This window comes from Lacerta agilis, chromosome 3 (genome assembly GCF_009819535.1).
Source record: "Lacerta agilis isolate rLacAgi1 chromosome 3, rLacAgi1.pri, whole genome shotgun sequence".
Lineage (NCBI taxonomy): Eukaryota > Metazoa > Chordata > Lepidosauria > Squamata > Lacertidae > Lacerta > Lacerta agilis.
The window spans coordinates 92,528,265-92,555,544 of record NC_046314.1 but is presented as its reverse complement, the minus strand read 5'-3'; the positions used below and the strand labels follow the sequence as shown (position 1 = coordinate 92,555,544).

Sequence of the window (27,280 nt, the reverse complement as noted above, 5' to 3'; positions counted from 1 at the left end):
TAGAAGTAAGCAGAGGTCAGCCATAGCTGAGGATTCCATTCTAAAGCACGTTTGGGGAAATGCTCCTTTCACATTCTGTTCAGCTGAACAGATTTACCTGTTCCTTGATGTGCTACAACCTTGTCCTGACAAGCAAAATCCAGTTGCATAATCCAACACCCAAACAGTTTACAATCAAACAAGAAGTGTAAAATAAGAAGTGAATAAATAATTGGCACCGAGAGAAGGCAGATGGGAGCACCAAAGTCAGTAGGACTTTTCAAGCATACCTGCTGAACACATATGCAAAAACCCTTGATGACTTTTTCAAGTATCCAGAATAAATTTTCTTTTAACAGTAGACTATCTCCCCCCCCCAAAAAAAAACAAAATTGCCCATAACTTTTTTGCTTTATCAAATAGGTACATGGAATTTGGAAACAGAGTAGCACCTCAAGAGGGGATTAACCCAGCCAAATTACAGAGAGTTAGGTGCAGGAATTTTTGTGCTAGCCACAAGTAAAGTCTGATTTTTCGGAAAAAATAAAGAACTAGCAAAATAAAGTAATAGTAAAGACAAACACAGAAAACAGAACGTAGCTGTAAACAAAATGCTAACCTAACCTTAAAAACCAGGGCCAAAATGGTGGTGGTGGTAAAAAAAGAGAATTGTGAAGCTGCCTATGTAACAAAAACTAAGGACTCAGCCATACAGCTGCAAATAAAATGTTTTAAGTGTGTTGTAAAGTGCATTATACAAATGTGACTCTAGATAGCGATTGTGAGCTATGGCAAATTCAATATATTTTTCAAAACTTTTTTTTTTTAAAAAAGCACTTTTACGTTTCTTGTGTGTGTGTAGATTCCACCTAAGACACAGAAACTGAAGTTTTTGATTTTTTAAAAATATTTGAATAAAGATGAGACTGGGATTGATAGGGAAAGGATGGAAAACAAGAAAGGTATATATATTATAAAAGCTGGGTTGGGTACTGAAGGATAAGACAAGTTGAACAAATGCCACCAAATTCTTTTTAATGTTCAAGGAAGACCCCTACCTCCTACTTCCTCCTTATTACCTCCTATGTTCAGGAATACAGTATATATATATATATATATATATATATATATATATATATATATATAGTGTACAAAATACACTGGAGCTATAACTAAAAACAACTAATTTTTAGGCAGTATAGAAATAATATACAGGCATCTACCATTTTAGGCATGTCCAATGTGTGAGCCGCCCTCCTGGGGGGTGACATCACTGTGCCGCCCCCCTGGGACACTCGCCCTGCCCCCATGGGCAGCTAGCCCCACTCCCACGGAGGGCTAGCCCCCCCCCCCCCGTGACTGTGCTTTGCTCCGAGTGCCGGAGCAGCTAGCTCTGCCTCTGCACGTGCATCATGTCAAACCTGGAAGTGAACTGAACTGGGGTTGAACAGGCCGTTTGCAGGCTTTTTCTATGGTGTTTCAAATATATGCAATTTCACTTAAACGCACAGTGCCTTGGAATGTAATCCCCACGTAAATTGGGAGTTGCCTCTAATACATACCAGTCATTTCTGCACCATCATAGTACAGAGCTCTGGTTGTATCCTCAATTGGGAGGAAGTGGGAGATAAAGGACAGTCAGGAGAGACACAATGAGCTGCACTGAAAACAGCTACAACTTTTGATTGCTTCCATTGACTTAGTGTGAAGTAGACAGAGAGGCCACTTTGATGTTGCTGTGACTGGTGTAAGGGGAAACCAATGCCTACCTGCTGCATCAACCAAGGTAGAAACATGCTACAAGACAGCAGACGGCATGAGCTTCTCCATGTTGCCCATAGACACAGTGCATTGCAAGCCAGTCCATATGATGTACTTGCCTGTACACACACAGGCTTCCTTCTGCTTAGTTTCTCCTGAAAATATTTCCCTGCTTAGTTACCAAGCCCAGTTTTGATGTTATGAACACTAAACTCTTGAACTGTTTTTTTTAAACTTATTGCTATGAGGAAAGTAAGAATCCATAATCAATGTTTGCCAATCCCAAAGGTGTGCTTAAAAAACAAACAAAAAACTTTTCCAGTTTCATTAGTCAGCAACCAACCTATGTCTATGGTAAAGGAAGACAAATCCTCTTCATAAAGGGCAGGTGGTTGAGGAAGGCAAAATGAACGATGGCCTTTTGCCTGGACTAGGGTTCATTTTAATCCACAGGTGTGAACTGAACTAATCTCCAGGATAGTCCCACCCTAGCAATCCTGTCCCCATCCCAATGAGTATTGGGCTGACTAGCTAAAAATGGACTAGCTTTCTAATGGAAGATGAGGTCAACATCAAGCCACTTATAAGCTGTCATGATCCATACATTTTCACCTGCTCCTCTTCCCCACCCATAATGGACTCAAACGCCCCTGCCAGAAGGTAGGCAACTGCTATTTCCCCATCCATATGCAATATTGTTCCTTACTGCGTACTAGAAAAGCGGGCGGGCGGGGATTAAAACCAGAGTGGTTAAGATACATTGTGTATATTATTTCAGGATGAATACTTTTTTTCTGTTGACTTTCTCTTGCAACACCCCCTGTGCAGCCCACCTGTGAGCTGGGGAGAACAAGTTTAATTTATCATTAGCAGTTTATATGCCCTTTAATTGGAATCAATGTGCTAGCCTAGGCAAATTGTCTATGTAGACTCCCCTGAAATATCTGCATACCTTAAATGGCATGATAAGCTTGCTCAAAGGAGGCAGGCAATTTACATTCTACCGGTGTGTTATAAATAAATAATACGAACAGATTAGAATTATGCATTTACGCCTAGTAGTGAGTGTGAGATGCATAATTCACAAGTGGCGAACCCTTAAGAGACTTCTGAATTCCCCAATCTGAAGCATGCAGATCAAGGGATATTTTTCAATTCCCTCTGTTCCATGCTTCCGTTCTTTTTGCTCGCTTTCCTGGGGACCACGCAAGGAGCTTCCCGATTACTTCTTATTAAAGTGAGTTGTTAGAACAGCTTCTTCTTTTTGGAAACTGGTTAAACAAATATTTTAGTGTTCTACGCAGTGGCCATATTAGGCCATCCCAGACATTAATACAAGAAGAACTAAATTTGTAAGAAACAAACATGGCCCGTCCTAAAACATTTGAACACTATACCCATAGGCAGTTTATTTATTTGTATGTTTCATTTCTTCCAAATCAGGGGTAGAGGTAGTGTTGGACTGCAACTCCCATCAGCCCCACCCAGCATAACCAATAGTTAGGGATGATGGCAGTTGTATCCCAACACCTGTGGGACATCATATTGGATAACCCTAATCTAAAGAGTTCAATGTTTGTTTCTTATATTGTCTCCCTGCTTATTTAACTTATATGCAGAATTCATCATGCGAAAGGCTGGGCTGGATGAATCCCAAACTGGAATTAAGATTGCCGGAAAAAATATCAACAACCTCAGATATGCTGATGATACAACCTTGATGGCAGAAAGTGAGGAGGAATTGAAGAACCTTTTAATGAGGGTGAAAGAGGAAAGCGCAAAATATGGTCTGAAGCTCAACATCAAAAAAACTAAGATCATGGCCACTGGTCCCATCACCTCCTGGCAAATAGAAGGGGAAGAAATGGAGGCAGTGAGAGATTTCACTTTCTTGGGTTCCATGATCACTGCAGATGGTGACAGCAGTCACGAAATTAGAAGACGCCTGCTTCTTGGGAGAAAAGCAATGACAAACCTAGACAGCATCTTAAAAAGCAAAGACATCACCTTGCCAACAAAGGTCCGTATAGTTAAAGCTATGGTTTTCCCAGTAGTAATGTACAGAAGTGAGAGCTGGACCATCAAGAAGGCTGATCGCCGAAGAATTGATGCTTTTGAATTATGGTGCTGGAGGAGACTCTTGAGAGTCCCATGGACTGCAAGAAGATCAAATTGCTGAGTGGCAATTTGACCCTAGGTCTCCCTGGACTAAGTCCAGTGTTTGCATTCATGACAGCACACTGGCCCTCCTTGAATTTATCATACTTAGTAAGCATTTGTTCCACTCAGCCATGCAGCTCTCTATTTTACATTTCCACAAGCAATTTACCTTTGGTTGCATGATAGAACTAACATTATAAGGTTCATGCTTCTCCACTTCAGTGTTAAACCTCCACACTAAAGCTATCAACATGAGTCTGACCAAACTGTGGGAAGCAGTGGAAAACAGGAGTGCCTGGCATGCTCTGGTCCATGGGGTCACGAAGAATCAGACACGACTAAACGACTAAACAACAACAAACATTAACTGGGTCTTTTTCATAGTACTTGTGCAACTCCCTCTGTACAAGGTGCTTAGCTGGCTTACTCAGTGAATAATAGAATCATAGAATTGTAGAGTTGGAAGGGACCACAAGGGTCATCTAGTCCACCCCCTGCAATGCAGGAATCTTTTGCCCAAAGTGGGGCTTAAACCTATGACCCTGAGAATAAGAGTCTCATGCTCTCCCAACTGAACTAAGAAACACTGTGAAAGTTTATTTCACCATGCACTTAGTTTGTGTTGAACTGTTAGATTTTATCTGGCAAAGTGAAAAAAGTCACAGAAGCAAATTGTAGAAATAGCCAATTTTATTAATTTATCAAGTTCAGTGTTGTTCCACCCTGTCCGGATCCTCAGATGACTTAAAAATTTAGATAACTGAGGGGTCTAATAAGATTAACAAGGAAGTGAAAAACTTTCATGCTCCCATCAGAGTAGCCAAGGTATTCTTGTTAAATATGGGTTCAAACTAGAAACCATATTTAAAGATACATAATATGCAGATGCTACTATTGGGGCTGAAATCACATTTACCATCTATTTCTTTGTGAATGAAGGATTAGATATCAGATGAATAACTCTACAGGATATCTGATCTACAATATGATTTAATCTCTTCCTAAGATTTTTCTGCACTGGGAAAATCGAGGAGGGGAACAGGGTGAATGGATAGGCAGAAGACACAGTTCCATAACTCCATTATGACTACAGAATATTCATTTTTCTTATATAAACCAATGCTGAATTGGAAGGGCAGAGAAGTAGCAGTGGATTCATCAAAAGAGTAGCTTCTGTAGTCTCTCTGGTTTGACAGGTGCACTAGAATTGTAATCATTGATGTGTCTTCTAGAGAAGCATCCTCTGGGACTACCACCTTAAAGAAATCAGATTCCTTGTAATTTCAATAATTTCATCTAGCTGAAATCAATCATTTAGTCCCTTGAAATTTCCCTTTGGTCTTTTGGAAATGCTTGGTACCAAAATTTTACTTTTCACTTTTTAAAAACTTTCCGATACACCAGAAACAGTTTGCTTTCCGGCTTTCTAGTTACGCTAAAGCACCATCTTTTTTTTCTTTTAAAGAAAAGCATTCTCATATTACTAATGTGTAGGTAGACTTTTTCACCTTTTCATTTTTTTTCTCCCTACATTTTATACTGCTTTGAGCATTTTTCAGCATTGTTCAACTGCCATTCACTGTGAGTTATATTTGCATATAAATTTAAACAGAAAGACTTCAATTATGCATAGATTCACATTCCTAGTGCAACTTAACACTACAAGGAAAAATGATTGTGTGCCGTTGGAACAATCATATTAACTCCTGCCAACAGCACAACAGGAGTCCAAAACATTTCAGCTGACAGAAGGAAAAATATCATTGTACCTTAATGTTTAAAGAGAGCTATGTGTGTCTTAATTATCCAAACACCCTAAATATCTGACACATGGTGTGCCTTTTTCTATGCATCTAATTAAAACCAATTTTAAACTGATTTTTGGGGCGAAGATTTATAATAGTGTAAAATATTTTTATGTGAAAATGAAGGTTGCTTGTATAGAATATATAGAATAATTCACTGTTTGATCAAACTTGATTATATATCTCTACAACAATTATATGTCGGTATTATCTGCCTGTTGCAGAAGAGAGACTGAAGCGGAGAGGGGGAAAGAGGCTTGACCAAGACCACTTGTTGAATTCATGGCTGATGTGAAATTTGAACCAGAGACTTCCTGCATCAGGGAGCCTAGTCTATTAAACCACTATCTTGCACTAACTCCAGATACAGTAGGTCAAGCATTGTATTGTCCCTATAACTCAGAATGACATCATGAATGGGAAACCTTTGGTGCTTCAGAAGTTGTTGAACGCCCATTAGCTCTAGTGGGCCTAGGCAATGGTCAGGGATTGAGCTTCAGATCAGCAACATTTGGAGGGCCAAAGGTTCCTCACACCTGATTTATAACATTAGCTACTGACTGTACTGTTGCACCAAGCCACATTAAGTAGCTCATAATGAAGAACTTCAATATGCCTACTTGGCTATGCTATGCTCTGTTCTGCCACCCCAGCTTGTGAATCAGGGTTCATGTTCTATGAAGCTATTTTGCTGGCCTAGGAAAAATGTTACTGTGTTTCTGCCCCTTGCATCTTGTTGTACATGGCAATGTAAGGGATCGTGGTTCCTCAAAATGTTTTCCAGACTGTATCCTCTTTGCCATATTCCACATAAATGAATGGAAGAGACTGGCACAGAACAAGGGGAAAGGGGATTGATCAGAGATGAGAGAGGCAGCATCTTGTCCTAAAGGTCTGGAATGGGCAGTTAAGTTGTGTTTTCCCAGAATATTTTTCTGATTAGGTTGGAGCTGTGCAATTCTGCCTCCTCAGCAGTTGCCTGCTCAGTACCGGTAACAAGTCACACAAAAATGGGGTCCATCTTACAAAACTTGGAAAACCTTTTGAGGGGTTTAAGGATGAGTGTGGGTGGTGGTGGCAGAAATGCAGAACCAAGGGTCAGTTCATATGTTTATTCCAACTCACACCCACATTTATAATTTAAAACTTACACACTGCTTTTGGATCACATGAGTCATCAGGAATGTTGAGTCACCAAAGTAGCAGAACTACGGTACAAATTTCTGTAATGGAAGCACTCTGTAAGAGCTGCCTGATCCCAACTGACAGTTTACAAGCATTGTAGTCCCTGGGTGGAACCACAGAATGGCAAATATGTAGCAAAGCAAAAGCTTGGTCCCTCTGTCTAGATTAAAGCTGGTTGATCTAATAATCAAAGACCATGTACAAAACCAACTCTGTGTTAAGCAAGCTTAATCCTATTTTAAATCAATGGGTGAAAGCATGCTTAGGTCTGTGTTTGATTGTAACCACAGTCCCACTAGCTGTCTGCCTCATAATTATCATAAAATTATAAGATATTTCAGGGCATGCTTTTTAGCTACAGGGTCCACAGCAATACAGTCTCATCAGCATTAAAATCTGCTTTTTCTCTAGCTCACTATTTTTTTCTACTTACGTCTGCAGACCTCGTGTCACTAAGTACTTTACTGTGATGATTAAATAACAACCCCATTCCTTAAATTATGAATCCAGATGTTTATTTACATACCACCATATACATTTGCTAGGAATGGCATAAAAAGAAATCAATACAAGCAGGCTGAAGTTGCATTTACACTGTGCATCTGCAATAATGGAGTTTAGTATTTGCAGTAATGCCATCATTGGAACAGTAATGAACTCTCTTTCCTCATCTCCTTCATGATAACCATCTTAAAAGATTAAGTTTATGCCTTACTTAAAGAATGCTAATCTGATGTTTTTCTTACATACTTCAATTTATGTTCACTTAATTTTAGTGCTTGTGCACTATTTATTCTTTTTTGTAATACATCATCTTTAACTAGAACCAAATTTATATGGTAAGTATATATCCGTATGACGGCTATGAATAGATCCATCCTATAAAATTGTAACAACTTTTGAAGCTAAACTGCAGGTTATGTAATAAGCTTCGATCAGAGGAAGACATATAACACCATATTTTAGAGTAATAGTTGAACATCATGGGAAACAGAACTTGACTTAAATGCTATGGGGCTTTATGTAAACAATTTGGATGATTGGTACAAAAACCTAGTTTCAACCTTGGCTGTGCTTCAATGCAGGGCAGGGGTTGTTCAAGCAGCAAAACACAGCTATAACTCTCTTTACGGCTCTTACGGTCTTTTGCATCTAAATGTACTGTAAATTTGAATCAACAAGTTTGGTTAATGCATATTTTTGTTTGTTTGTTTGTTTTTGCATAGTTCAGAACAGGCATGGGGAACTTTTGGCCCTCCATATGTTCTTGGACTTCACCTCGAGACAGCATGGCTACTGGTCAGAGGTGACTGAATCTGTAGTTCATACATCTGGAGGGCCAAAGTTTCTCATCTCTGCTTTGAAATGTAAATATGAGGATACTTCTCTAACATTCTGGGCGGGATCCATGGCAACAGCCATGCTACTAGTTCCATGTGCCAAAGCAGAGTGTGCATCTTGGACTAAATTGCGTTTCTATGTTGACTTGCAAACCACTTTTGGCTTCAAAGAAAAACAATCAAAATCCCACTGTGTGCAAAGCCTTTGTCCTCACCTGAAGCAGCTGTTTAGATCCTGCCCTCACTGTCTCTGAACATATAATCAAACTAAGAAGCGGTTTTGTCCCAGCATCCAGATTTAGACATGCTGGTAAATTATCAAAGCGTATATACCTTGAATCTTGTGGCATGCAAAACTGCCTGTGCTATGTTCTTTGTTGCCACATAATAAGGCCAAGTGGATACTCTTCTTGCCGGATAGTTACCAGAAACCAAGCTGATATTCAGCTGCTCTCATCAGCCAGCTATATTCCACATAACAGGAAATAAAGGTCTTGCCTTTCCTGGCTTCAATTTTCATTTACGAAGAAAATTATAGTTCTGAGTGAGAATTATTTTGTTTTCCCTCCATAGAACCGAAATACTCTAATATCTTACAACATTTCTGCTTGTACGTTTGAAAATGTACTGGTAATTGTAAATTTGAAAATGGCACAGGCTTAGTTTAGAATGCTTTTGAACGTCAAAGCACTTTAAGTTTTTTGCCTGATAAAAATAGCAACCTTGAATCATACTGTCAATATCTAAGGAAAGTATAAATTCCCAGGAGTGTGTGACCTGCTGAAGATTTAAACTGGCAAGTGACCTGGAGTGAAAGGACTAGGAACCATACCCTTTAAGGGCCAGGTCATCACATTCTTTATAGGCCCCAGTTGCAATGCCTTATGTCCAACCTAGCACATTCACCGTGACTGGACACTATGCCAATATTAAAGACCCAAGAGCTTGGTATTTTATTAACTCTGCAATTCCTACTTTACTTTATTATTTCCATTTAAAGCAGATTTTCTACTCAAACATTTAAAAAATATAGAAGGAAGAATAATGGAACTCTTCATAAAATGTAGCTTGAGCATTGGACAGTTAATACTTATGAACACATATATTTTTTCTAAAGGATGGGGAAGAGTTTAAAGAAGATAGCCAGCTAACCCTTGGTTAACATACCTCTGTAATAGTATTATGCCACAGTATATTCTGTTGCTTAATGAGAGAATGCATAGGACATGTTCTAGTACAGCCAAATGAGAAATTTAGACACAGCATATGAATGACCCTGTTTCTCAATTCAGTCGCACAATTTCCAGTAACTTTACAGTTGCAGAGAATGGCTCAGGTTCCCTCCAGAAACAGCTAACACTTCCAATGGCTTCAAGGGTGATTTGCGTCCTTCAGCAGTAAGTGGAAACTTCCATATAATGTGTAATATTATTCCCCATGTGCCTCACAGGAGAATACTGTTAAATGTTAAATCTTTAGAGGACGATAATAAACTATCGCTTTTGGGTCTCTACTACATTCACTGGTTGTGTTGCCATCATTCATTACCATCCTAGACCAGGTAGAGTCCCCAGTGCAGCAGGTGTATTTGATGTGATACACCTGTAATGCTCAGTTACAGCCCAGGGGTTAACAGCCAGCCAACAATAATTATCCTGCTATATAGGTCACAGTTCTTGTAATATCTATATATTACACAGTGCCTGTAATATCTACACTGACAACATTTTCCTTCAAACACAATTCTTCATTTCCAGTTTACGTTCCCACTTCCCAGTACAACCCTCTGTTTTACAGCATTAGCCACTGCCCAGTAATTCTAGGATCATCTGCCCTGCAAGTTGTTGCTTACTGTGCAAACTAATTAATGCAATGCTTTTGATTCCAGGAAATGTAAAAGAAACTATAGAAAGACCCTACCATGGAAATTCACTTTTTAGAATGGTTCATTTTTAAACAGAATCTGAAGCTTAAAAGAGCTTGTTAAAGCAGGTAAAAAACAACATGTTGCTTAAAACCTTAGAGTGGCATAATTGACAACACAATTAAAATAGATATGTAAATTCCTGTTAAAAGCAAATGCATGTAAAAGCATCTAGGTTTCCCCAGTTTAGCCTCTGTATCCTGCTTTAGAGTTTCTATGGCTTCTGAGACATTGTTTAAATTCTGGTTGCAATGCTGTACCCTAAGAACATAAAGCAATGGCTTCCAACCAGTGTGCCATGGCACCCTGGGGTGCCTTGAATGATGGTCAGGGATACAACCGGCAACACTGGTCTCCCTTCCCTCTTCTGATGTCCTCTTGCGTCTCTGCCTCCCATAGGCTTGCATGGCTGTGTTGCAGTAGCCCTGACTACAAGCTCCCCAGGTGAATGGTTTCTCTGAAGCTGGCCAGGGGATGCTGAGCTGAGGTGGCCTCAGAGTAAGCAAGCAAGTGGGTGAGGGAGCCCAGCCAGTCCATCTGCCAGTCCTTGCTGTTGGGAACAGACGGACATGTGGGAGGCTGGACAGGAAGGCAGGCACTGCACTGGCCTTTCTTCTTCTTGTTGTGTGCAATGCTTGCCTGAGAACCAAGTGTCTGGAGCCAAAGGGCAGCCTTTCCACTATGCAGGCACGGCAGTGCTGTTGCCACTCAAGGAGAGTAAGATGGTGGCTTCACATTCACCTTCAGCCAGTCTCTGTCAAGCTACTAAGCCTGGGGGCATCCTCTTCCCAGGTCCCTGTGGAGTGGCATGAGGAAGCACCTCTCTTTGGGGTGGGTGTGCTGCCTCAGAGACTAGGGGCAGCTGCCCAGAGCACTCCCAAGGAGAGGAGAGGAGAGAGGAGGCTGTTCAAAAAGGCATGAGGGACTGCCAGCTCTGCAGGCAAGGGATAACATAACTGGACTTCTGAGGCTCAGAGCGTGTTTCCCCACAGAGGAAAGAATATAGTTGGTCAAGCAAGCCATGGACTCAAAAAGATTGATAACCTCTCACATAAAGAGACAGATGCAGCCCAGCAATTCTCATATGCCTTCTAAATAATCTTCCTTCCACCATCTTGCTACCATTGTTGCAAACACACTTTGTACAAGAGAAGTAATGTATTTACATGGGTTATTCCATTTTACCTTCCAAGAACCCCGTAAAGTAGATTAGGTTAATGGACAGCCGTTAGTGGGAACAAATTTGCTCCACCCCCTGAAGGATGGTTGCACTGGCATTTGGTGTGGGACAGGAGAACAAATCAAGGCCATAGTATGCCTCCATGGGGTAATGCAGGGTTGTGGCCACACAACAGTCATCACCTACAGCTACAAGATTGGGAGTGGTCTGGAGTGTCCACAAGGCTGGGCAGGTACAATAAGGGGAATGCTCTGCTGCAAGGCCACTTTGTACATGTTCGGCACCCACATACCCCAAGGCAAGGTGGGAAAAGTGCACCCAATCTTATCTTAGGAAGTCACTGTATGCAACAGTTGAACTACCCAGGGGATGTGAGAGGGATGCTTCCCCCTTTACACAATGAGTAAGGTCACCTGCTCTCACTGTTTGATCGGCTCTTGTTGTATTTCAATAAATATGACCATTCCAAAGCTCTGTCAAGCTGGAATCACCAAATGCTGTGCATAAAACAGCTAAAACGGATTCCTCCTTAAACCCTAGTCATCCTCATTTCTATACAGTACTGTTTTTTTCCAGATTATGATCTAAATGCCTCACAAATACAAATAATCATTATAAATGTACAACAAAACACAATAGTGTCATAATCCAGAGCTGTAACCAATATATGAAGTTGCCTTTTCTTACCACCATATGGTTGTGAATGTTCTGACAAAGGTTTTGCTAGATTTTTGGTAAAACCTTTTTGTGTCATTATCTCTGTGCTTATTTTTAGAAAGTGTTTTCCTCGTAGCCAAGTGCTCAGCAGTCGAGGCACAGACAGTGTGTGTGTTCTCCCCTGGATCATTATGTTACCCAAATCTGATCAAAGGACAAGGGACTCCAGAAGCTTGTCCAGCTGTGGTCTTATAATAACACCATTAGGTTTTGCTCCATAATCAAGGCCCCTAAAAGTCAACGAAGCTTTGGGCTTAGTATCTGCGACAAGGTTAACTGAAATCTGCTGCAAGGATAACCACTTTAGCAGATTGTATCAGCAGGAAATATTTAAACACTATTTAAAAGGATTTTAAATAAGGAGATTTTATTTAACACTGCCCAAATGCATGGCTAGAGGAAGTGATATAGCAGACATGCCACAAACAGACATACACCTCTTCTCTACTGATCCCCATAATGTCACACCAAGTAAATGGCCTAAATCTATCTTTTTTCAAGCTAAAACACTGATTTGCCAAACTCAGCTAGCCCGATTTGCCCTTTGATTTCGGGCATGCTGAATCTGCATCCCAGATCTGTAGAATTAATGACACTCAGCACCGATCAATGGCGATGTCACTGTTGTCAGTCAGACTATGCCATTTTATGTTTGCATTATAACTCTAAGTGAGATGCCTGATTATTCCATAAACCCAGCATAATCAACCCATTGTAACGGTGGGGTGTTAGTGGTGATTTAGTTTCTTATCATTCTCACAAACCCTAAACATTAAAAAGGGAAGGTTGTATGGTGTATTGTGAACACATGCATGATGTTCTTTCTACATATAGTAGTTATCAGTTTGTGGGAGAAGCCCTCCTAAACCTAAGAAATTAATGTCAGAATCTACCTAATATTTGGGATAGGAGGGGAAATGCAAGCTGCAGAACTGTGTCAGACAAGGAATCCCTGAGCTGGCTCATGCCTGGCCAGGCTAGTTAAGTGCAGAGACCTTAAGAAACAATACTGGGGCATTCAGGGACATTGTCCTCCCTCCCCCCCCCCCCGCACACCCCAGTTCTGTGGAGTGGACAGAGAAAGGAGAATTGGCAGGTTGCCAAAGTGATAGGGGGCATGATGCCATGGGAAAGAAATGACTCTTGCAGAAAGATTTTGAAACAAGATGACAAAGGTAACAGGAAGGAGGTTTGGGTTTTGATGAGGGATGTGCTAGGAAGAAGGAGGTTAACCAAGGCCAGAACTATCTTGGCTGCTGACTGGAGAGGCTGCAACCAAGAGCATGTGTGGCTGCATTGGATTCAAGCTAGCTGAAGTTGTGGGAGAAGCAAGGAGAGGCACTCATAATGCTATGGACTCTTCCTCTCTGTGCAGATCCAGGTGTATATGGGTGTAAAATAAACCAAATATCTTAAAACGCTACAGCCTCCACTGTTCCCTGAATACACAATTGGAATCCCTGGAAGCTTGCTACTGCATGGCAGAGATCGGGGTGGCATGTAACAATACTGTATTTACTCAAATCTAACGCTCACCTTTTTTGGCCAAATTACATTGCAAAAATTAAGGTGTGCATTAGATTCGATGGCACATTAGACTCAAGTAAATATGGTATACTCTGGTGTTGTCATAACAACATCTTTCAAAATCAAGGTGTGTTTGTATGAATTCATCCAAATGATGAATTTGAAGTGTGTGTAAATGGGCTATCATTTATAAGGCACAATGCCCAAGCTAAACCATGCATTACGGTAATTTGAAACACATGCCAAGTACACCTTTCCCTTATTAGTGTATTCATGCTTGGCTCCCCCAGTTTCATAATGCGAAATAATGTATCTGACACAACACCAACAACCAGCATTCCGCACTGGAGTTCAACCTCATAAACATTTCCTCCAAAGAAAGTTTCACTGAACTCAACATGAGTTTACTCCTAGGAAAACAAACATAGGATTACAGTTGGATTTGGCCACAGTTTTTCCCCTTCTTCTCCCTTGATGGCCTTTTCATCATTTAGAAGCTGCATTGCTACTCAAGTGATGGCTGAGATCAAAAGGCATGATTCGGATTGGCTCAGGGTGCTTCTAGGCTGCCACTGTTTCCGGATGGGATTCACATACCAGTAAATTCAGTTGCATAATTCAAGCTGATTTTGGAGTTCTTGCACAAAAAACACACATCCCATGAAAAAAACTGGAGGGTTTAACGATAAGGAAAGTGATGGGGTATGCACAGGAAAGTGTGGGATAAAGCTTGATGCGACATCATTTAATATCCCCCTCCCCAAAACAAGTAAGAATGAACGCTCAATAAAGAGCCAGTCATCTAACCTCCACACAAACTTTGAGCTAACAAATTAGGATAAATCTTCAACAAACAGATCACCTGGGAGCCTAAGAACGATCTTTTCCCCTCCTGAGGATGAGCCTGGCTAAGCGCAAAGCAATTAAAGTTAACCTGGACAACCAGTGTCAGCCCCAGGATTTTGGAGGTCACTGGGAAAGATGCCTTTAATAGGACCCGTCCCCCACATGGGCCTACCTCCTCATTGCTGCAGTAACTGCTCTGCTGCCTATACATTTGTCCCATCCCTTTGGGTTCAAACTGCCCAGCCACCCGCTGGGAGATGATAAGAGGAACAGACACTATAGTTATTGCTTCTTGCTCCTGTCACCACTTGCATTCCAGCAACAAGTCTAGATGGTTTGTTTCTTACAACCTACTAGATTCAGTTCTTTAGCTCAGGTAGAGAATTTCAGTCACAGTGGCCTGAGTCCAAAGAACTGTACAACTAGTTCCACGTGACCCACAAGGGTTTAGCTTTGAGTTTCTAGAATAGCTACCTACACTATATCGTGGTAAGTCTCTTGGATATTGATGAGCATTTCAAAAGTGGTTTGTCATACAGTACAGTGGTTTGCACTGTTTAAAGGAGGAAAGTTTTTCTTTAATTCCACTGGGCATTTCTAAGCCCTTGGGAAACACCTAAAGTAGTTATTGAGATTCCTGTCATTGAATTTTTTGCTGGTATCTCACAAGAATTACTATTAGCTTACCTAGGCTTACTGCAAAAGCATTTTCACCTGTTTCACAGAAAAGTGGCATAAAATTATAAATATATAAATTGTATCATTCTCACACTGCACCACACAACATTTCCCCTGCAGATCTTTTAATAATGCTTTTTATGATAATATTACCACCAGTCCATATTCCAAATTCTTAGAAACCGAAGAATAAGACAGCACACACATGAGCACACACAAAAAAGATTGATGGAGATCTTGAAAAAAAAAAAGCCCCAAAAGATAAACGACACTACAAGAATATAGGAAAACCTGGAGGGGGGATATTAATTGCACCTATACATTTGATAAATATTTATTTTTTTGCAGAAGAAAAATGCATACTAGTTTAAACTGTCATTATGCGAACCTATATCCTATTTTTCATATTATTAGCAATACATAATGTGGTAGTTTATATTCAAAAATAAAACCAAAATGTATATACCTCATGTATTTATCTAGAAATACACCAAGGTTACTATGGTTACGGAAAATCCATTACCTTTGAATACAGAATGAAAAAGTTTGACTTAAAGTGTGCACTATTTATTATAGTATACATCAACAGCCTTCAGGGGGTTCTCTAACTGGGCTCATTTTTCAGTGTCAGAAGTGACCCACCACACTAGAAGCTTATGGGATGTGCACGGCAAGAAATTTTAACGGAATGCATTCTAAGTTTTCCTGCACTAACTCAAAATGCAGAAATGCCACACATTTAAAGAAACTGTATCATCAGAAAATGAGTTGCGTTTTGTCCCACAAACTAGTTAAGCCAGAGTATTTAGCTTCTGGACAATTTCACACAAAAACGGGGTGTTGAGTCAGTGCAACTTATAGTTCAGTCCTGTATTGTAGACCAGACTAATGCAGTGAGAGTGGTAGGAAGCATCCTTCCACATTGTATGAGCAGGTGCATCTGCATCCTGTGTCCTCAGGCAGCGGCCAAGCACCTAGCATCCTGGCAGAACCCATCAGCAGTGACCACTGTCCTGCACCTCCTGGGCCAAGTGGCTGGGCTGGTGAATCTAGCATTGATGATACACTGTAGGAAATTTTAAACTGACCTAGCTGCTTCCACTGACTCAGTTTGTGACTAACATAAAAGGCCTTTCCCCAATATAAACATCTATGGCAACTGATTTGTGATGGCTCATTCAGCCATGCAGGTCACCTCCTTGGTACTGTGGTGAAACGGGCTTATGTGAACCAGTCCACAGTGTTCTATGTTATAAATAATAACAGTGATTATCCTAGTTCTGTGAACCCAAAACAGCATTATCCATGCAGAAGTGATGAAGGTATAAGCAAGCCAAGAGAAAGCCCAAGGTATACAAAAGTACTAATACTGGCTTACTATTGGAGTGGTGTAGTGGAAAAACAGGGGAAGCAGGGCTGGAATTGAATATCCTGTGCATATGTATTCCACTTTGCCTGATGCTTGATTCAGAAAGGGTAATCAGTCTAAAATGCCAAACACAAGTTGAAAATATATCTTCTCCATTGTATTCCATACAGGACTCTGAAAAATAACTCACCTTTGACAATATGTTTTGTTTCATTTCCAGTATAAATAAGCTGATTATCCATGTATAAATAATATTGTGTTATAATCCCATTTGGTGTTTTTGGTGGAGCCCAACTCAGGAACAGAGATGTGGGAAATGAAATAGCTGTAGGTGGCTGGACATTTTGTGGAGCTGTGGGGGGGGGGGTGAAGGAAAAAATTATAACACCTAAAGTAAACTTTACATTGAAATCTGTAATAAAATTTAAGACAATGAGAGCTAGTTGTTTAGATTTTGGAGACAACAACTTAACAATATAAAATTAACATATATTGAAAATGTATTTAAAAAAAAATAAAAACCCCAATTGTGCTTGCCAGTGTAGCATCACTGGGTTGGTCTTATTTGAACCTCTAGAGGACGAAGGCAGGAGTAGCTTTGACAGGAAATTGGCTGCCCCCTCTTCAGTTTTTCACTTCTGCCTCGAGAAAGCAATCACATTCCCTTCGGCTCCTCTTATTTCTTCATCCTGGCTTACTTTATTCTTTCTCATTTTACTTTTTAGCCCTCTTAGTTACCGTCGTTTAATTTCTTTTAAAAAAACCGTTTTAAATATTTCTCCTCCTTCCCTCCTTCTCCACCATCTGACTTAGGAAGAGAGAGAAGCGGGCAGCTTCCCTAGGCTCTCCCAAGGTATTTCCACCCAGCTAAAATGTTTGATTTCCCTATTCACAGTTGTGGGCCACAGTATTGGATCACAGCTGGGACTGGCAATCGCCGCCACCCCCAGCCAGGAAATTGGAGCAGCCTTTTGCAGCAGCAGTTACAGCCGCCATCCCTTTGGTACCAGAGGATCATTACAGGTACAACTAAGAGGGCCAAACTGCTCCCTCTCCTATGATCTGTGAGACAAGGGATTTCCCAGATAAGACAAGTGGGCCCATTGCTGTAGAGACAAGGGGAGATCGGCTACCCTTGCCCCCCACCCAGTACACAAAACTGAAGATGGGGCCACCCTCTTTCCTGTAAAAGGTACTCCTGCCATCATCCACCAGAGACACAAATAAGCCCAACCCAGCGATCCAACACTGGACAAGGAAATCTACCGTTCAGGTAGGTACAACAGTACTTTCTGCTTTTCCATTTTGACAAGTACACAAAGTTGGTGTAGAAGAAATAATTAATATAATTATGTCAATGAGAAATGCTACTAAGCAATCTGCATACTCAGTTCTGTGTAAAAGACTGCAAGCAGAAGCAAGAAGGGCCTGATCCAGTCGGAATGGATGAGAGAAAACCTAAATGCCATAGCTATTTACACCAAACTCCATTCTGATCAATGCCAGAGAGGGTCTCCACAATCTTCTGTTATTGCTCTAAGCTGTGGAACAGCCTTGTTGATCCAAGTGCAGCCTGATCATTCACAAGCCTTTTGCATAGCATCAGCCAATACTGGTTGGCAATGTGCATGTTAAATGATGAATGGTTCAATGGGGAAATGATGAAAGCTAGAGGGTATGATTGTTGTCATTCTTCTGTATCGTCAGTGGATTGTTACTATGCATGCAACATGAGCATCCCAAAATAGAAACTGCTTACATTGACTTTGTGTCCAATCCTTCTGAGGGATAAAACACATGTTCCCCATGGCTTTATTTGATTTTTTTGTGAAGCAAAAAAATCATTATATACATGACAATACATCTGCATAAATGAGATTATTTTCCAAATCACCTATAGAATGCCTGTTTACACTACTGCAAGAATTTAGAAGAGAAAAATAAGAGCTAAATGTTTTACAAAAGAAGTCCTCAGATACTATTATATTGTATGTCCATGGTAATGCTTGACTTCCATATTTATGTATTTGCAATTTATTTGTTTTTTTCAAAGCCATCCACAAATAATCAAATTTTCATTGACAAATAGTATCAGAGCATTAACTTATCAATTCACTAAAATATCAGTGAGTGCATTTAGAAGACTCTAGATGCTAACTGGATTTAGGGATTTGGAATGGGACTTCAGTATTTCAGTAGACATTTTATTGTTTTTTACTCTTTATTGTGTGCTATAGTGTTCTCTTCAGGGAGAAAAAAACAGGATATAAATTATTTTTAAATACATAAATAAATAGAATAATACTGAAAGATACATTTCAAAGTAACCTAGAACTGATCTGTGCATAGATTCATATAAACAGTGCACAAATAGTGATGATTAAGGAACTAAAAGCCAGTCCGCATGAGAATGACCATATGCAGTAAATCCTACACAAATCCAGAATGGAGTTCCTAAAATGGTTGGATGGCATATTGTACACCTCCTTCTAGCCAACTCCTGCAGCCAAGCTGGTGCCAGATGTATTGCTCTGCTTTCACTTGAACCACATCAGCGAGGTCAAGAGGGAGGTCTTGGTGTCTGGGCAGACACTTCAGGTTACAGACGCTTCAGGTTACAGACTCCGCTAATCCAGAAATAGTACCTCGGGTTAAGAACTTTGCTTCAGGATGAGAACAGAAATTGTGTGGCGACAGCGTGGTGGAAGCAGGGGACCCCATTAGGTAAAGTGGTACCTCAGGTTAAGAACAGTTTTAGGTTAAGAACGGACCTCCACAAAGGAATTAAGTTCTTAACCCGAGGTACCACTGTACCTCTGGTTACGAACGGGATCCATTCCGGAGCCCTGTTCGCAACATAAGCAGAACGCAACATGAATCACCGTGTCTGCGCATGTGCGCAGCACGATTCAGTGCTTCTGTGCAAAGCGCGATTCGGCGCGTCTGCGTATGTGCGAACCGCCAAACCCGGAAGTAACCCGTTCCGGTACTTCCGGGTTCGGCGTGTTCGTATCCCATGAGGAATGCAACCTGCAGCTATCGTAACTAGAGGTATGACTGTACAAGAAACAAAGAAGGTTGTGTTAACTTATAGGCCTTCTTTGAAATAATATTAGGGTCAGATCCTTCTTTCTGTTATGGTAGCATAAATTTGCCGTCAAGAAAACAAGCTATTTTGATTTCATGGGGAAAGCTATGGACTGGTGTAATTTTACAATCTGGCTCAAGTTATTTTCTTTTATGTTTAAGATAAATATCCTGCAAATCTTTTGAGAACCCCTTCCTCAGTAATTGATACGCAGAAGTTACTGAGCTAGTCTCTAAAAGCAAAACCCGAACATATTTTCTCTTTCTTGCTGCTCTTGAGCTTAATACCAGCTTCAGAAATGATAATTTATGCTTGCAACTTTTAAGTTTCAAGTACAACAGATTAATAAACGGCCCAATTGGCATTTTGAGGTTCCATCAGGCTGAAATAATTGTTGCCTGTGCTGGTGTTTAGCAGTTAAAAGAGACCATGGAAATCAACCATTTGATTCTCAATTTCATACTGTGCCATACAATCAATTCTTTTTAGTCAGACTGTCTCTAGATTTACTTCTGAGCCATAGTAAAATGAGGAAGCTTTCATTAATCTTTCAGATGCTTCATATTAATGACAAGGCTCTTGCATGAACAATGTAACAGCAATTAAAAAGCCCATTAATCTGCATTACAGCTATTAAAGATGCATGTCATTAAAGGGTATGGAGTTTGATTCATTTTAGCACCCCCCAAAAAATGGAGCAATTATGGTCTGGCAATGCACTTTGTCATCAAATTAGGTTGGGGTTTTCCAGCAAATGGCTTTGCAGCATTTAGCTCCTCTCCTATTTTATTATTCATGACTGAAATGTGGAAGTCAAGACCTTTGAAATTACTTTACCTTCTTGTGGAGTGGAGATGTTCAAGGCATGTGAGCTCTCAGTACAGCCAGCCAAAGTGCAGGCCGTTAGGGTTACAGCATACTTTGCAAAGGGCTGCAAACCTGTCAGGATGCCTGCAAAAGAAATAAGCAATGCTTTGTGGAGGTGTGTACAATATGCAAGGATCACAGAACATTAAGATATGCCCTAAGATAATTTAGCACAATAGTGAATCTAGTTGTACATCATATGTTTACAATAGACAGGGACAGGTCGAGTCTCATCTGAGAAATATTGATAGCCTTGCTGTAAAACTTCCCCGAAGATTTCTCAGAGGTTTTGCTCAAGCCGGATGTTCCGATTTAATCTTTACCGTATTTAGAAATTCTGAAACTTAACACATGGAAGGAGAATCAAGATAGCGCACACTGGCCTCATCTCTGACCTCCCTGTGTTAACCGGTCAGTACATCTGATTCTGTATAAACTATCGGTACCCTGCATTTTAAAAGGATGCAGATTGCACGCGCAGAAATTAGACGTGACATTAATTGCATGAATGTAATTAACATATATCGTTTTTGTTATGTAAACATCAGTCACAGGAAAGTCTGAGCAAGGTCTTGGGATGGGGGGAGGGGAATTTCGCTTGAAATGCAAACAGGCATTTGGGAGAGGAATGTTGCTCAGGATCACAGCTAGGAAGAAAAGAGTCAAGCTCCCCTTGCCCACCTGCAAGACTTTGAGGCTTCACTGTGGCAGCTACTTACATAAGGAAAATGTGTTTGTTAATTGCATTCAAAACATCTACTTTAGTCCAGAACCTACTGTATTGATGCAAATTTTGTGCAGAAGGAATAATCAATATGTGGAGGTCAGGGCCACGACTGGTGGATCCAGTCCCAATCCCCCATTCACTCATTGATTTTACCTATTGATTTATAATGCCTGATTCAATATTTTTGCTTTAGGTTAAATTAAATTCAGGGGCAATCTATGGTTATGCAACCCAACCTCCCAGCCCATCTTAATCCCTCCCCCCACTTCTCTAAAAATTCACTTGACATGAATATTTTGTCCAAAAAAGGAAGCCATATTGCCTCCAACTTTTGCTTCAGGCACAATTCAGTTTGGCAAGTCTAATAACCATAGGAAAGAATTATGGGAAATTAATTAGTTACAATTATTTGTCCAGTTTTTATGGGCTACTGGAACATTTTCACTTCTCCTTTATGTCCTTTTCAGACTAAAGTAAACTAATTTTTCAACTTGGTCCACTCAGCCTCACTCTGTCCGCAGGGGCCTCCACAACAGCACAGCCTGGCAAGAGGGCCACATCTGCTCATTTCAACCCCCTCCAGCATCACAATTGGGTTGCACTTTCTCTATCAGTCTCTTAGCTGATACACTCTGGGCCAAATGACCGGTGCAAAACCAGAATTGCTCTCCACTCTCCCAAAAGTAGCCACTGAGGTTTAAATTGACATGTTTGTGTAAACACACCACCTCTGTGGTGAAAAGCGGCCCACAAATTTTATGGACAAATATCACACCATATTTAGGTACATAGGAAGCTACCTTATAGCAAGTTTAATCTTGCTTGATTTTGTCTACACTGACTGGCAGGGGCTTTCCAGGATTTCAGACAGGGGTCTCTCCCAGCTCTATCTGGAGATGCCAAGGGTTGAAACCTGAAAGACTGTGACCATCTGCATGCAAAGCAGAGGCTTTAGCCCTGAGCTGTAACCCTTCCCCTATGCACTTACCACATCTACCGGCTCCATCCACATTTAGGGATGGCATAGCATGCTAATGGTGTGCACTGATCACTGGTGCACCATTGCTACACATGAACAGACAAGGGATGTGCTAAGTGCATTTAAACCATGATGGGATGCGACTGAATCATTTACAAGAAAAACAGATTTATCTGTGGGCTGAGTCATATAAATCAGACCTCTGTGTTAATCGATCAAGAATTACTACCACCATTTGGTTCCCAAGCATGATTTAGAAACCCCATTTTACCCACATCTATTAATTGAAAGAGTAGCCACCATTTCTTTGTTCTTGAACCACCCTGGTTGCGAATACACAATAATGTGTTTAAGTGACGCCCATCTTCTCATCAATCCCCAGTGGGTGAACTTGCAAGGCCATCAATCAAGGCAGAGTAGTGTTATACCAAATATTTCTTCTGTGTTGTTTGGCTACTCTCCCATCAAATATGACCACTTCGTATTTCAAAGGTTTGTCAAATTTATTTAAATTCACTCACTTCTCAAAGGTTAATACAATCTTACTGGCAGGGAGGGGGAGCTTTCACCCTGTCCTGCAAAACCAATGAAATTCAAAACTGGGACATATACCAAGAACTATGATGAGCCACAATTTAAACCATCTTTATCACTGACTATCTCTTAAATATTGTTTAATGTCACTTAGGAATTTTGAACAGATAATTGTTTCACTTGAAATATTATACAGTAATTCTACAGTATACACTTGCTATTTAATAAAACTTATTAAAAAAACAGAAATACAATAAAAAAAAATCTTTATATTTGAGCTGCATTTCATATACTGCCTAGCTGTTGTGATTTTTCATTAAGAATGGAATGTAAATGAAATTTTAAAAACCACAGCCTTTATATGGTACAACACTGCTGGTTTTTCTTCATTTTCTTCAGATAAATCAAAATAAGGCCTCAAGGTTTGTCTTCCGAAACAGATACTAAATTAAATATTACTAATGATTAAACAGGGGCTATTTTAATAATAATAAAAACTTGCTTTGCATATCAAGTGGAACTCTTGCGCTAGGTGCGATTTCAGTTCGCTGCTACACTCTTAACTTTACATCCATATTTAACAAATGACATTATTCAGTTTCATGGGGTCACTGTGTCAAAATGTCTGTGTTGGAATTTTAATTTATTTCCAAAGGTTCCCTTCACTGGGCAGAAAGAGTGGTACCTTCAATTGATTTACTGCCTGTAATCTACCATGTGGTTAAAAAAAAAAAAAAAGACTAGAACTTTTGCTGTGACGTAATAATTTTTTAAAGGAAGAACCTGCCTGCATTGCGGTAGTATTACTGCAAAGATGACAAGGGATCAGAGTACTGTTGTCACAAACTAAAGGTTCAGTGATTAAGACAGAATTTCGCAGATATAGATGTTCATATGCAGTGTTTTTTTCTTTAAAAAAATGTTTAGGGGTACTCCCATTTTGACTCAAGAAAACCACCATTTTATAGTTCAAATTGGGGGAAACAAATACAGTAAATGGATAAAAGTACGAAGATTCACAAAATGTTTAGGGGTATGTGTACCCCTGTGTACCCCCAGAAAAAAAACTGTACATATGTACTGTATGGTATTTTTGATTAATTTTATTCTACTGTTTACTAATTTTGTTATTCTTTTATGAGTGTTTATGTTTGACAAAAATATGTAAATTAACAGTACAAACCTATACATGTATACTCAGAAATAAACTTACTCCCAGGAAACTGGATCTATATTATTGCATCCTTAAAAAAACTGAAGTTAACAGATAACTACTTGAAAAGTCATAATTATCTGATGATGATGATGATGATGGGTTTTATAGATGCACACATACACCGTTTTTAGTCCCAATGCTACTCTGCAATCAACTCAATTACAATCCACATTCTAGCTAGAAATGTGCTCATTTAGCTTTTAAAAAATATTGTGTAGAGCTCTGTAGGTGTTATTGGTGAACTCTAGCATTTGGGCATACCTGGATATTCACAGGGCAATATAAAACTGACCAAAATTCAAGACAAAGTTTTTTTGGGGGGCCCCATCCAGTGCTTCATCATCCACTCAGCTGTCATAACTAATGCATGATTATGTTTGAAGGTAAAAGTTCTTTCTAAAACCCACTACAAGTACCTATGACAGTCTCAGAATATTTTCATAACAATGCATAATTTAATTTGCTCAGCTATAAATTAATGTGTGTGTACATCAATGAGGATCTTAGTTATGGGGCTGCTGACTTTGTACTGCAGGATAGGCAGGCGCTGAGTATAAATTTCACTGACTGACTGGAAGTGCAGAGGAAATGAGTGGGTAATGAGAGCAGAGCAGCCAGTTCTTTAATTGAATTAAAAGCTGGGTGACACCAATGCAGACACCTGTCCAATTACAGACAGGCCAAGGTGTTTACCATTGCTGTACAAGCGATTTGAAGATGACAGAAATCTTTCCGCCCACAGATTAACATAATGAAGGAGAACAGATTACAGTGGATGCTAGCCAAACAGCTAGGTTGGCAGCTGAGAGAGGAGGAAAAAGTACCTTACTGAACTATGTAAATAAGAAGTGTAATTTTTTTCATACCTACCAACTGCAGGCATTTGTGTAAGGCAAGGGGTGTAACCAGAAGGGTGAGATGCAACAGATTCCCCAAGACTTTATTCAAAGTTAACTCATTTCATAATCACATCTGATCTACCAAGCATTAGACAGATGTGTGGTCTTTAGGTATTTTCTGCCCACTGCTGCCCATTTTTTTAACATTCTTGTGGTAAGCAAACAGAAACATGGCTAGCCTTCAAAATCCACATCTTTCTGAATTGTCCTCAAGCCAAAAGGTGTCCACAAAAATTCATATATTAATTAAAATAACATACAAAACTACATTTTATTATGAAAAATATGCATGAGAATGCATATGAACGTATCTGTACTGAATTCCCAAATGACTTTTTAAACTCCCTGTGTTAAAATTACAGCTTGCGCTGTTTAGGTTGCTACTAGATTGGGACCAAGGGCTGCAACAATGAAGCCAGTTAGATATTATAACAGGGGTGGGGAACCTTTATCAGCCTAAGGGCCACATTACCTTGTGGGGAACCTTCTGGGGGCCACAGGCCAACAATGAAGGCAAACACAAGAGAGCAAGGGATGTGACTCTTATCTTTGCACAGCAGGCTAATTATAACCATGCAAAAGTTAGCTCCATCCAGGCAAGCAGAAGGCATTAGCACAGCTCAAGGGCTCATTCCAGCCAGGCAAAAGCACTCAAGGAAAGCTTGGTGCAAGGTTAGTAAAGTGTGTGGCCTGGGATGGGGACATGGCTTAGGGGGAGTTCTGAGAGCCAGACAAAATGAACTGTCCCCCTGCATTGTAGTCTCATGCATATTAGTGACACTTACCAATTAACCACAGAGGCCCATTCTCATGTTGCCACCCTCTGAACCTCTCATGGAGGAGGCACATGAAGAAGGGCCTCATATGATTGTCACTCGGTCTGGCTTGGTTAACATGGGGAGAGGAGGTCATTTAAGGGTTTATATGTCAAATCTAGCAATCTAGATCTAGCAATCTAGAATGAGCCCAGAAACTAATTGGCAGCCAGTACAGCTGAGCCAAGATTGGGGTTATACGCTCAAACCATCTTGCCCTGGTGAGCACTCTGGCCACTTAATTCTGCACTAGCTGAAGTTTCCAAACTGACTTCAGAGGCAGTCCCACATATAATGTGTTGCAGTAATTTAACCTAGATCAGCATATTGCTGACAATGTACTCCAAACCTCTGGATGACCCCAAATAGCAGTTTGATGTAGATGTTTAATGGGATGGGGAATAAATCAAACCCTGAGGAACCCCATAATGAAGGTTCCACAGGGCCAAAGAGCACTCCCCAAGAAACAACCATCCAAGTAGGACTGGAACCACCATAAAGTGATGTCACCCACCCCCCTTTGAGGTTCATCTGCTGTAATGGTGGAGTCAAGATCCTGGTGGATGCAAGCAATTTTATCCTCATATTGCTTTGCAAACAAGTCACAGTGAGCTACCATCAGTTCTGCCACCTCCTTCAGGCCGGACTCTAAGAGGCTCCTCACTATTCAGAAAAGCTCTGTCATATGGCACAAAGAGGATGTAATAGAGGCAACAAAGTATGTATTCTTTGCTGCCTAGGTAGGCTTGATGATAAGCCCTCAAGCAGAGTTTGATTGCACTTGATTGGTGTTTTCTTCCACTTGTGTTCAAGCCGTCTCCCAGCTAATTTCCTTGCCCTAAACTCTGGAGTTTACCGGGAGTCAAATGGGCTCCATGAAGCAGGAGAGGGCTCTCAGAGACTATCGTGACAATGGCCCAAGCCATTCAGATGTTCTAGAGGTTGAACAGAGCTTCAACAGGAACACCAGTCATATCAGTTGGAAAATCTCTCAGGGCCATGTGGAAACCCATTTGATCCATCAGCCTCCAAGAGTGGACCATCCTCATAGGTCCCCCTTCCCTACAAGGGGAGAAAGTGCTGAAAGCCTACATCTCAACAGGGAGTGATTTGACCATGACAAGGGGCTGATGTCCATACTCAAGCCCATGGAACACAAGACTTTTGCATGCAATAGAGTTATGGATTTTACCTGAGAGGGGTTTTGAGGGCACAATTTAAGTAGATTGACCATTCCTGAGGGGTATTATGTATGAGGGATTATATGGGGGCTGGGAATCCAAGCCAACCTTACCCCTACCTCTAACCTGTTTTATTCATAAGCTACCAGCACTCTCATCACAGTCCCCCATAACATCATCACATTCTCCATGTGATACCCAATTGTCTAAGAACATAGAGTGAAGAAGAAGAAGAAAAGCACTGAAATGGGCTGCAAGTAAATGAGGGGGGGATGGGGAAAAAGACAGAAAGGCAGCAGGTTTTTGAGTGGGATTCTGCTTTCCTTTTAAAAGCCCATGTAAAAAATTGTCAGAACACAAAAAAAATCAGTGCAGCTCTATATAAACTGCAATGGAACCTTAAAGCTCAGTAATATCAAACCACTAAAATATCATTTGCTATTTAAAACAAAAAAGCTCATTTTGACATTTTACTTTAAAAAAAAAGGCAATGAGGAAAAACA

The 27,280-nt window shown here is 40.4% G+C and overlaps 1 protein-coding gene across 1 annotated transcript in view; it reads right to left on the bottom strand.

The window, feature by feature from the left end:
• USH2A (usherin) overlaps nucleotides 1-27,280 on the bottom strand; it is a 454,712-nt gene that overhangs the window by 238,925 nt on the left and 188,507 nt on the right. Inside the window, exons 30-31 of the mRNA XM_033144773.1 lie at nucleotides 20,397-20,510; nucleotides 16,662-16,823 (exon numbers count right to left, since the gene is read on the bottom strand). Of these exons, the coding sequence (XP_033000664.1) occupies nucleotides 16,662-16,823; nucleotides 20,397-20,510 (276 nt within the window). The remainder of the gene's footprint in view (nucleotides 1-16,661; nucleotides 16,824-20,396; nucleotides 20,511-27,280) is intronic.